The sequence below is a fragment of the Lytechinus variegatus genome, chromosome 16, assembly GCF_018143015.1.
Source record: "Lytechinus variegatus isolate NC3 chromosome 16, Lvar_3.0, whole genome shotgun sequence".
Classification (NCBI taxonomy): domain Eukaryota; kingdom Metazoa; phylum Echinodermata; class Echinoidea; order Temnopleuroida; family Toxopneustidae; genus Lytechinus; species Lytechinus variegatus.
Window position 1 is genome coordinate 28,675,585 of NC_054755.1, and position 12,296 is coordinate 28,687,880.

Genomic DNA, 12,296 nt, shown 5'->3' on the forward strand with positions numbered 1-12,296 from the left:
AGGGGCCCTGCACAATAAAAAAAAAACAATCAGATACATATAAATAGCATGTGATATCAGAGAAAAAACAATGAATCAGTAACCAAAAAAAGTTTTATTTCTTTTTTCAACGATGTATTTGTTCAAAGCAACCTTTAATTTGTATGAAGGCTATATCATCGGGGACTCAGTTACAAAATGATTCAAGCGGCATCAGCACTCGCATTTGCTACTATGTCATGATTATTTGCAAAAAGAAATTCCAAAAGTATGCTTCCCCTTTTCGTATGATACTGCAGTCACATTTCCCCTACGGCGGCCGTAAGGCGAGTCGAAAAGTATGGAAGCTTTAAAGTGCCACCCAGATGTTCATATAATCATCTCGTCATGTCTACCTAGGGAAATGGATAAAATGACGAGATCCATGATCTTGCCATCTGATCATCTCTTCTGTAAGATGTAGACATGAAGGGGTTCGAGATCTCGTCATCTTATCCCTTTTCCCTTAGAGATGTAGATATGACGAGATGATTATGAACATCTGGGTGGCACTGTTTAAGCTTGCATAGTAAAACAGCTGTTTAATTCATTTTTATTCAAACCCAAAATATATGTAGCTGGTACCAAAAATGTAAACGACGGCTTTTTTTTTAGAATCGCCGTACGGACGCCGAATAGGAAAAATGTGATTGCGCCATTGGAGTACCTTTACATAACTGCCCCCCCCCCCTCTTTCCACTCTTACCCCCCCCCCCACACACACACACACACACACACTCTCTCTCTCCATCAGTCTCTTATTATATTTTCTCCCCGGCCTGATCGTGTCTTCTTTCTTTACCGCATGTTGTCTCCGCTCTTTCATCCACCCCCTTTCTTTCATCCTCTCTCTCTCTTTCATCCACCATCTTTTTCTCACACCCTCCCCTTCTACCCCCTTTCGTTTTTTACTTCTCCCGCCCCCCCTCACTCTCTCTCCCTCTCTCTCACACACACACACACTTTCTCCTTTCCTCTACTATACCTCCCCCTCTGCCACCCCTCCTCATATTTCATCACATTTTTAGAATTAATTCACATCAACTATCAGTGGCGTACCTGGGATTTTCCACAGGGGGGGGGGGGGCAAAACCGGCCGAAACATTTGACAAGCAAAAAAAAAAGTCTTCAATCAAAAAGCTCTTCAATCGTACCAGAAAAAAATTTGACAAGCAAAAAAAAAAAGGTCTGCAAGCTCGTCAGGGGGGGGGGCGGGGCAGGGATATGTCTTTTGTATGGGTTGTGACTCGTCAGGGGGGGCAGACTGCCCCCTCTGCCCCCCCCGTAGGTACGCTAGTGTGAACTATTATCAAAGAACACAATCATACGAAACTTTAAATAAGATTTTGAATCATTATTAAAATATAAGTGATTTTACACATTTTCTCATTTGAATTTGCACAAAAATAATTTCTATCAATAATGTCGCAACACAGTCATATCACACCAAAAAATATATCACAAAAGTTGTAATCTGTAAAATAATTGTACGAGTCAGACGTATACATCAACTTAACCACATATTTATTCACAGGCTTTGTATAAGTTATCATGATTCACATCAGTTACATTATTTCGTCGGTTGAAGATATAATTTAAAAAAGTATATAAATCTATTATAAAGATTTACTTGACAATCTAGTTTATCCTCATCCTGATGACGACCAGAGTATACTGGTCGAAACGTCGATAAACATTTGTGTTATCACTACAATCAGACAAGCAAGATAACATAATACACTCTTAAAATAGTTGGGCAAAAAATGACAAACTTTTAACCATCCCTGGGCAACATACTGTCCACACAACTATTGGTTAAAATCTGCCCAAATTGGGTAATAAAAACTAATAATTGGGTATCAAATTTACTCAATATTGTATGATAATTGCCCAGAATACATATATTGCTTCTGTAAAATCCTTTTTTCTCTAACAGTGTAAACCTTAATGTCCGTAAACTTACATAAGATTTACTGAATAGAAAGTATATTATGACGATGAACACAACAATATCATGGTTATACGTCTGGAATACAAAGAATGTTTTAATAGCACATTACTTTTTATGCAAAAGTTTCACTACATTACCATTAAGAATATACTTAAATTCATACACAAAGTCTTCAATATCCTTGAAGCAAACGATTAAACAGTTTTGATCAATTGTGATCAATACAGTTGGACCAACTTAACTTGTGCTTAGCTTACAAAATATACTAATGATACGTGAGTCGCTACAGCAACAGAACTATAACTTACGAATAGTGATGGCTAAACACTTTTAAAATAAAAATGTAAAAAAATACGCAGTGTTTCTCAGAAACTACGGCAAGTGCATTTTCTCATACAGAGAAGGGGTTTGAAACAAGATAAATAACATCGTGATATTTACAAGTTTTATTTACAAGTGCTTTCTTTGCGCAACGAGACAATAATTTTTTTATATGGAATGTTTCCAGTTAAAGCGAACATTTGAAATTATTTCGGGTCATGTGCTTTTATGTGTAATATTGGGCCTTGTATAGATAGGATAAGAATCGATTAATCTAGCGCGAAAAAAATATTATTCCAATCCTTTTGACGGAGTAAGATTTCTAATCAGCAAATTAACCAATGTGAAATGTTTCTCTTACGCTTTAATCAGTGGTGTGTCCTTATACAGTACCAAATACTGAAGTGTTAAGTTCACACCCTATAGAGGTTTGACATAACGTTAACAAGGGTGTAAACATAAAATCAAAAGGTGTTGGAATATCATAACACCCAGTTGAACTAACATTAAAAATGTCACCAAGTAAAATAACCGTCATGGTCCCGTATGTACATCAATAAACACTATATTTGTTGTTTATTAGGCCAATCATACTGAGTAATAACAATGATAATGATGTCCAACAACGTTTTCTCAGCGCTGCGTACTATTATCATACCCCGGCTTTAGCATAACCCTGATCAGACGCAGGAGCAGTCAAGGAATTGCTTCCTACCGGGTACTACTCCTGGGTGGAGGGTGGCAAATTGATGGCGTAGGTAGTTTTTAATGACCTGTGACCTTATGACCTGATGACCCTGACGATGACCTTTGATGGTAACCTCGTGTAGAATCAGAGGCCTCTTCTCGATGAGCTTGAAGTAGAAAGGTCTTTGACGTCATAGATCTTGAAGGAGCCCTGGGAGGGGACCGTCTGCGGAGAAATGCATTGTGATAGCTTGAATGTCCCAGAAGACATGGCCGACGTCCTGTCATCAGGTACCTGATAGATTAAGTAGTGTCCTGAAAAGGGAGAGAGAGAGAGAAATTGGGAATATTTGATTAATATCTATAAAAAAAAACACACACTTTGACCACGCGTCATCAATTCTGTTAAAAAAAAAAATCCTATCAGTACCCGCACAACTATGCATTTTAAAATATAATTTAAACCTCTTGGGAATCTAGTATTAAGCATGGGATATTTCCGCAAAATTTAGAATGATTTGCCCCCCCCCCCCGGAAAAAAAAAGAACTTGATTCATCTCAACAACAGAATCAAGTATAAAACGGAAGACACAAAAAAACACGGCTTTATAGTAGGACATTTTAGTTACCTAAAATATCCTACCTGTACCGATTCGAAGGAATTAAATAAATGAATAAATAAATAAGTAAATAAATGATAAATAAATAAATATATAAATAAAAACTATACAGTAGGACATGACTAATACAAATCAACTGAAATAAATAACAAACTTAGGATTAAATTTAAAGGTCAAGTCCACCTCTGAAAAATGTTGATTTGAATCAATAGAGAAAAATCAGACAAGCACAATGCTGAAATTTCATCAAAATCGGATGTAAAATAAGAAAGTGATGACATTTCAAAGTTTCGCTTATTTTCAACAAAATAGTTATATGAACGAGCCAGTTACATCCAAATGAGAGAGTCGATGATGTCACTCACTCACTCACTATTTCTTTTGTTTTTTATTGTTTGAATTATACAATATTTCAATGTTTACGAATTAGACGATTAGGACCTCCTTGCCTGAAGCACAAAACGTTATAATAATAAAATTCCACGTGTTCAAGGAGGAATGAAACTTCATTTCACATGACAATGACAAGAAAATAAAAATATTTTATATTTCAGATAATAGAATACAAAAGAAATAGTGAGTGAGTGATGTCATCAGTTCCTCATTTGCATACCGAACGGGATGTGCATATAACTGTTTTGTGAAATGAAGCGAAACTTTAAAATGCCATAAACTTTCTTATTTTACATCCGATTTTGATGAATTTTTCAGTGTTATGTTTGTTGAATTTTTCTCTTTTTATTCAAATCAAGTTTTTGTTGGGGTGGACTTGTCCTTAAAAAATTAAAATTTAATATGAAGTAGGATATTTTTAGTTACCTGGGCGCTCTACTGACTCGAAGACAAAGGTGTGGTTGCTTGATCTCTTTATTTTGTCGAGCATGAAACTCTGTTCCGGATTAAAGATATCCTTCACCGTCTGGAAAATGAAATAAAATAGACAAAGAAATCGCGTGAGTCGTTGTATATAAGAAGATATATTTCCGACTCCGTATATAGCAGCTGAAACTAATCAATAAATCTGTCGGATTTGGAGGCTGCTACAATTTTCGTCTCATTGTGTTGTGCTAATGTGCTCTGATTATTAAAGGGTGGTTAACTAGATACATCTTATGATGGCAGTGCAATGCGAGCGAGTTTATTAAAGTTCCCATTGCACTTGGAGTTAAAGTTCCAATTCAAATCAACCAGTTTGGTGTCTTGTCTTTAACATAAACAAACGATACCACAAATTAGTGGTGAAAGTGAGACATAACTTACTTTTTCATTGACGGAATTATCATGTGCTCACAAATGATTGTCTTTCAAAATGGAATAATAACTTTAATTACTGTTATGGAGTTGACTTCGTACCTTCATACAGTTTTGAACTGCGTCGTATAACTGATTTGTGCTCCCGTGACGAATAACACATCGTTGGCCCTCCGTAAACCCTATGACCGCATAGAAGTCCAAAAAGAATTGAGCTGTGGCGAAGAAAGGGAAAGAAATTTATTTCATTTGTTTGTTTGTGTCATAGAAGCTGGGATAGAAGCTTGAAGAACTGGATTAAAAATACAATCATTGTCATCATCATCATCACCACCGCCATCACCATCATCATCTTCCTCCTCCTCCTCATCAATAACTTCATCATCACCATCACCACCACCACCATCATCATTATCATCATCACCACCACCACCACCACCATCATCATCATCATCATTATCACCACCACCACCACCACCATCATCATCATCATTATCACCATCACCACCACCACCACCACCATCATCATCATCACCATCATCCTCCTCGTCAATAATATCATCATCATCACCATCACCACCACCATCATCATCATCGTCATTATCGTCATTATCACCACCACCACCACCACCATCATCACCATCATCACCACCACCATCATCATCATCACCACCACCACCATCATCATCATCATCACCATCACCACCACCACCACCACCACCATCATCATCATCATCATCACCACCAAAACCACCATCATCATCATCACCACCACCACCACCACCATCATCATCATCGTGATCAGTATTCATGATAACTGTCTCACCTCGCTCATCAACCAACGTTCCCATGGTAACCATTTCTCCCTGCTTATTGAGGTAGATCTGTGAGTTGCCGTCCCCGTCCTGGCTTACGTAAGAGAGTGCCGATGTCGAAACATGTCTCGGCTTTCGACTCCAAACGATCTCCGAGCGCACCACTTCCACAACAACTATAAATAGAATAACAAATTGGTGGAACAGAAAGATTCAAATTAAGAACCTGAAATATAAGAAAGATAACTGTCATTTTTTTCTGGAAACAGGCCTGGGCCGCGGAACGATTTGGAAAGTGAGGGAGGGGGGCTGACCATGCGGGGAAAAAAACGAATGGTCATTATCACTTTTTTGCCACGTTTATTGAAAGGGGTTCCGCGGTCCCTATTATTGAGCGTATCAAAATTTGCATTAATTCTATGATCTACCATTTATTCATTAATCAATTCATTTACCGATCTTTTTATCTTATGGATTACCCATGAATATTTCATCTATTCTTTGTCAAGCTATCGCGAATATGATTAGGCAATTTCATATGCAATATTTCACTTTTAAACTGCAACTTCCTCAAGTCAACTTTTCATTATGCATTCAATTCTCGTGCTTCCACAACATGTTCATTATCATTTCGCCAGAAGTTTTCTACCATTTATTTCTATTTACACATTTAAAGGTGATAGAATAGTGTTCTCATCTCAAAAGGAGTTATGTAAAGAGCGAAAACGTTCACTCCATAACAAGTGAAGTGGGAGTTAATACAGAGTGAAAATGTTAATTTTTTACTCATTTCTTGAGTGGCGGAAGGATCATCAAAGCATTTGATTTAGAATGAAATTTTGAGATTTTACTCCGAATCAACCCGCGAAAGAGTGATTTTTTCACTCTTTTTGAATGATTACTCACTTTCATCAGCAACGGTCACTCGTATCGTAGTCTTCTTCAGATGAACTGTATTCCCCTCAACATATCTTCTCAGAATAGTCTATAGAAGCAAAAGAAAACAACAAAATAGGGTAAATACATTCATGTACACGTACATTTACTGTAACTTACGCCATGCAGGGTATAAGATCCAGTGTATTTTGAAGGGGGGGGGGCAAACCGGCCTAAATCTTTTCTCAGTTGGAATACAGGGGTGATATAACTATACACCTCTCTTTTGCATACTCACGTCTCGTCTCTTTCTTAATAATTTTTATAATAATAGAGGTATATTTACCCAGGGTAGCCACTTCAGTTCCGAAAACTGTTCTCCCAGCGGGCCCTGCTGTTATTATTACCCGGCTAAGCTAGGCTACCTATTCAAGTGCACACAGCTTTTTGAGGAATAACTTCCTGCCGTGTAATCATTTTTCTTCTTTTTCTCCCCTTTTTCGCTATTTGAAAAATCCCCTGTCCCCTGCCGCCCCTGTACACTGCAAAAACCCCGGTGTTGATGTAGTACCAGCCCGGAATCTGTATCTGTCCACACCAGAGAAGTGTTAAACAACACCGGTTTTGGTATTAGTCTAACACCAGATAGGTGTTTATACAACACCAATAGTTTTAAAACAGCAACGGTTTCATTCCAAACTGGTGTTATTTCAATACTTCTCTGGTGTGGACATAATCATATATAGATTCCGAGCTGGTGTTAAATCAACACCGGAGTTTTTGCAGTGTAACACCTCCCCTGATTTACGCCAAGTTGGGGGCATGAGACATAGTGACATATGCATTGGGCATTCGATTTTGGCCCTTCTTTATCATGTTTATAATGTAGAATTCTTTCTCAAACATTAATATCAAGCGGATATGGCTCCTTGTAAATATTTATCATTTAGGCTCTCATTTTCAGGTAATAAAGTGCATCCAAATTAATGGTTTTAACCAGAGTCAATAAAAGATATATCGGTGATCAATATGCCGTCATAACTACCCACGATAATTAAACATTATCTTTGCTATATTTGATTATTAGCCTTTTTAAACACTAAGTACAGTCCACCAAGATGCAAAACAAAAATTATATCTCTGATTTTGTGTACTTGTATAAATATGCATGAATATACATAATAATAAAATAAATCACTGACAAGCCATAAAATGATGTGAAACCCAAATGGCAAAGTCCTGTTTATTCAAAAAATATTGTTTGATCGATCCTCAGGCGGTCTCGATTTTTATGCCCAGAAGATTTAGATTAAACATTTACATAAACCATGTAAACCATTGAAATCAATTGCTGAGTATATAAGACGGGTCTTTGTTGACTACATAGTTTTGGTTTCTGTGGTTATTTTCAAGTCATTATTTCTACTAGTTCTAATAGAGATAATGAAAATCAATATAATACATTATTTATAACTGAAACTCGGTAAAGTATATTTATGTAGGCAATATACATAATAGCTTTTCATAATATTTGAAGCTGTAGAGTGGTTGAGTATTTTTTAGTTTTACTTTATGTTCGGTTCTAGTTGTGACCTAATGCCAAAGCAATTCTTCATCAAACGATGGAAATTTTACATAGGCCTATGTATAACCAGTATCGGCCTACGTAATTTTCCACAAGGTAAACTTTAAAACGGATTAGAAACAACGATATAACAATACAAGGCATGTCACTGGGGAGCAAAGATCTGACGCTCTATCTAGTTTGATAATCGTGAAGAGAAAGGTATCCATTTGTTGTCCATGACGGGGGGGGGGGGCAAAGTGACCTAGGGGCGACTTCATTTTTTTCCCTAGTTGAAAATTACACATCCGTTGAATGTGATTATAGCTCAAAGTCCAGACCTATATATTTCTTTACCCCCCCCCTTCCCCTGCTTTCTCCTCTTTTCTTCACTACTTGAGAAATCATACGGAGGAACGGTCACCCCTGCCCCCCTCCCTCCCACGGTGGTGGGGCCGCCCCTGGTCAACAACATAGTCACAAGAAACAGGAAAGAATTCTTCGATTTTTTTGGGGGGGTGGGTGGGGCTGCTAACATTATGAACTCGTTTCCGTCTTTCACCCTCAACATGAATATATCTGCCCACAAGAAATCATTACGATTTCGTGTTCTGTAATTTTTTTTTACAATTTCGTGCTATATATCTAGTGTAAAAGGGCCTCTAACTTACCAGTGTGAACGTGGTGTCGATAGTCATGAACAGCTTCTGTAAATCAACGGTGTCCAAGCTCTTCAGTTCGATGTCATTCAGATGGGTTACTTCATCAGATTCTCTGTATTATACGAAATGAAGAATAAAGGAAGATAGTGGGAGAAGGACAAAGAGAAAAGAGGAGAAGAGAGAAAAGGAGAGAGATAGAGAAGAGTAGAGAATAGAAAGGGCGAAGAGAGAAGGGGGAGATATAGAGAGAAAAAAAAATCAATACATGCCTATAATATTTCTCTCTTTTTAATTTTTTTTTCTTTCTGGGGGTACATTCGCAATCTAAATTTGAATCTGGATGTTTCGTGTGTTACTTGAACTCTCTCCCGGTTATGTTTTTATTTTCCTTTAAATACCTTTTCTGTCAAATTTAGAGATGTTAACGACAAAGATTATATCTTGAATTTTTTTGTCCATTCCATGCCCGAGAAGTGGGTTCATATTAAAGAAGAAAAAAAAACACTCCAAAATTTATTCTGATAGAACAACACCCGATCAAAATCAATTTTCATACAAAATCGCATTTTTTAAATCTCATTGTTTACTTCTGTTTCATATCCCCTCCAGATCATAACTGTTTTAGGATACACATTCCTATATATGCTATGTAACCACAAGAATATATATTAGGAGGCCGCACTCTACAACTTCTGCTTTTTTAGCAGCCTCCTCCATTTCCAACCTGATATGTAATAATCTTGAATATAATTTTTACAGGGATACTTGAGACATGTTTTGTTATTCATATGTCAAAATGTAAAAAACAAACTGTAATGATTGAAAATGGAAATAAACGAAATGAAATGTAGTGATAAATGGGAATGATGATATGCACTCGTTTGGGTGGAGGGGTGGATTTTACAAAGCTAATGCAGGCTTTAATACGTACTTCAGGCCAGCATGGTGAGCTGCCGTGTCGGTGAGTACTCTGGCAAGCTTATACCCATTCTCTGATCGATTCAGCCGAGCACCAAACGGACAAGGGCTGTCGAATGGATGGAAGTGAGCCGGGAGATGGACGGTGAACCCCTCGAGATCATGGTAGTCTATTTGCTCCTGGCGAGGAAGCTGAAAAAGGACAGAGAAATAATTTACTCTGTCGATTGGGGGAGGTTATCCTGACGTAAGTTCAGTTACCATGGTTACAGGAGCCGCAAAATCGTGTTCGGTGTTATGTTAAACAAACAATTACCATCATTTTATTATTTTTTTTGCGTCAACCTCCTACTTTCGCCTCAGCCACCCCCACTCCCCACTTTCCGGGGCCCCTGAATTTAACCTATTACAAGGTACTATAGAAAAACGCATACGAGGGTTTGGTGAAATCTATTCAAAAATGAATAACATCATAACACAGTATTAGAATTTTTTTGAAAACCCTATTTTGCTTGTGATGTCATATGCGAGTAGCTCCCCGTTTATAAACAACAAAATCCCCGAAAAACTTTTTTGCAGCTAATGACTTATTGATTAATATTTTGATGACAATCGTAAAATTATACATGTATAGTGAAATAAAAGTGAAATAATCTTGCTAGCCAAAGTAGCCATGCAGGCTGCCGAACAAAATGATATTGGAAAAAATTATCATAATATATTAGCTCTCGACAATATACTGTTCATTGTACTGAATTACAAAGTTCTTATTTGTTTTCAAAATTTTCAATTATAGAATTACAAAGTTCGTACTTCTTTTCATTCTTTAAAATGACAAAGTTCGCCCTATTTTGTCATACAAAATGAGTGTATATGACTTAACGGGTGACCTAAACAATGAAAACTCCTAATTTTTAGAGGGAATGTAGACAAAGAAAATCCTTGCAATAGTTTCATTGTAGAATAAACTACTCACATCATGATGCGGCATCACAAAGTCAACCAGTCCTTCGGCAACGTCTTCGACCCTGTGAGCGACTCTGTCAAGGAATCCCTTCAGCCCTCCTTGACCGTGGTGGCCGTCGGGCTCATCCTCGCCCTCATTCTCCACGTTCTTCTGGGATTCTTGACAGATCTTCTTCGTGGCATCGCCCACCGTTGCCTGGTCGAACGACACGACTTCGTTCTCTGCTTCCTCGCTCAGGCCGAAGTCGTCGACCTCGGGTTCAGAGGAACGTTCGCGTTCGATGTCGCACTTCTGTTCCTTGGTCTGTGAGTCTTTCTTGTCAAAAAGGGCGTTGTCGAGAAAGAAAGAGTCGTCTAAATATTTGTCGTGCGACAACTCTTGCTTGGGTGATAATGACGGCACTTCTGTCATCACTCTTGGTGATGCATTCCCAAGAAGAAGGCATTTTTCGATCTTTTCTGCTACCAGCGTTCGCTCAGAACGCTGTCGCTTGACTACCGGTTTCACCGTAACTTTCTCATTCAAATTAATAGAAGATCGCTTTCGTTGCATCATCGGTTGAGCCATACTGAATCTTCGCTTGAAATCGTTCGAATCGAATTTTAAAAAGATATATGTAATTTTGTAGATTGGTGCTAGAGATTTCCTCAGCCGTCTGATCGGTGTCTGTGAATTAACTGACCAGTCATACAAGCGAGTGGACTTTTTATGCTCTTCTTCCAACACGCAAAGCAAATGCACCCAGGCCAATCGCTGAACGTGCTGAAAGGGGAAATCCCGGAAAAACTCAGAGCGGAGATAGAGAAAGGAGGCGTGGCTAGATGACGTAGAGTTGCGGGTGACTTGTTTTTAGTGCCGTGTGCAAGAAATAAGTTACAGGCCAATGCCGATAGCTAAATTCCGATCGCATATCTCGTGACTGGCATATAAATGCACTCAATGGGTATTAAATTCAAGGGGTACGGAAAACTACAGGAAGGTCAAAAGTTTCCTGTTCATTTTTTAAAAAAAGAAAAGTTTTTTTTTGCCAGTGGATATTTGCCCATCACCACCACCCGCACCATCACCATACCGCAACCACCACCTCCACTACTCCAACCACCATCACCACCACTATATACCACAAACACTGCCATTCGTACTACTACTAGTAGTTCTCCTACTAGCAGTACTGCTACTTTAGTACTACTACTACTACTACTACAGCTACTACTACTACTACTACTATACTACTACTACTACAACTACAACTGCAACTACTACTACTACTACTACAACTACAACTACTACTACTACTACTACTATTACTGCTGCTGCTACTACTAGTATACTGCTGCTGCTGGCCTGCTGCTACTACTACCTCTTCTTCTTCTTCTTATTATTATTATTATTATTATTCTCCCCCTCCTCCTCCTTCTTCTTCTTCTCCTTCGTCTACTTCTACTATACTTCTACTACTACTACTACTACTACTACTACTACTACTACTACTACTACTACTACTACTACTACTACTACTACTACTACTACTACTACTTCTACTACTACTACTAACACTACTACTACTACTACTACTACTGCTAATACTACTATTACTACTACTACTATTACTACTACTACTACTACTACTACTACTTCTACTACTA

General features: G+C 38.0%; 1 protein-coding gene across 1 annotated transcript; it reads right to left on the reverse strand.

The window, feature by feature from the left end:
- Positions 1-1,525: 1,525 nt before the first annotated feature.
- Positions 1,526-11,360, reverse strand: LOC121429914. The gene is made up of 8 exons (XM_041627176.1): positions 10,660-11,360; positions 9,697-9,875; positions 8,775-8,877; positions 6,570-6,648; positions 5,675-5,839; positions 4,951-5,063; positions 4,417-4,516; positions 1,526-3,292 (listed from the first exon to the last, which is right to left on the reverse strand). Exons 1-8 carry the CDS (start codon positions 11,215-11,217, stop codon positions 3,123-3,125), a joined length of 1,467 nt encoding a protein of 488 aa, XP_041483110.1. The 5' UTR covers positions 11,218-11,360; the 3' UTR covers positions 1,526-3,122.
- Positions 11,361-12,296: the final 936 nt, after the last annotated feature.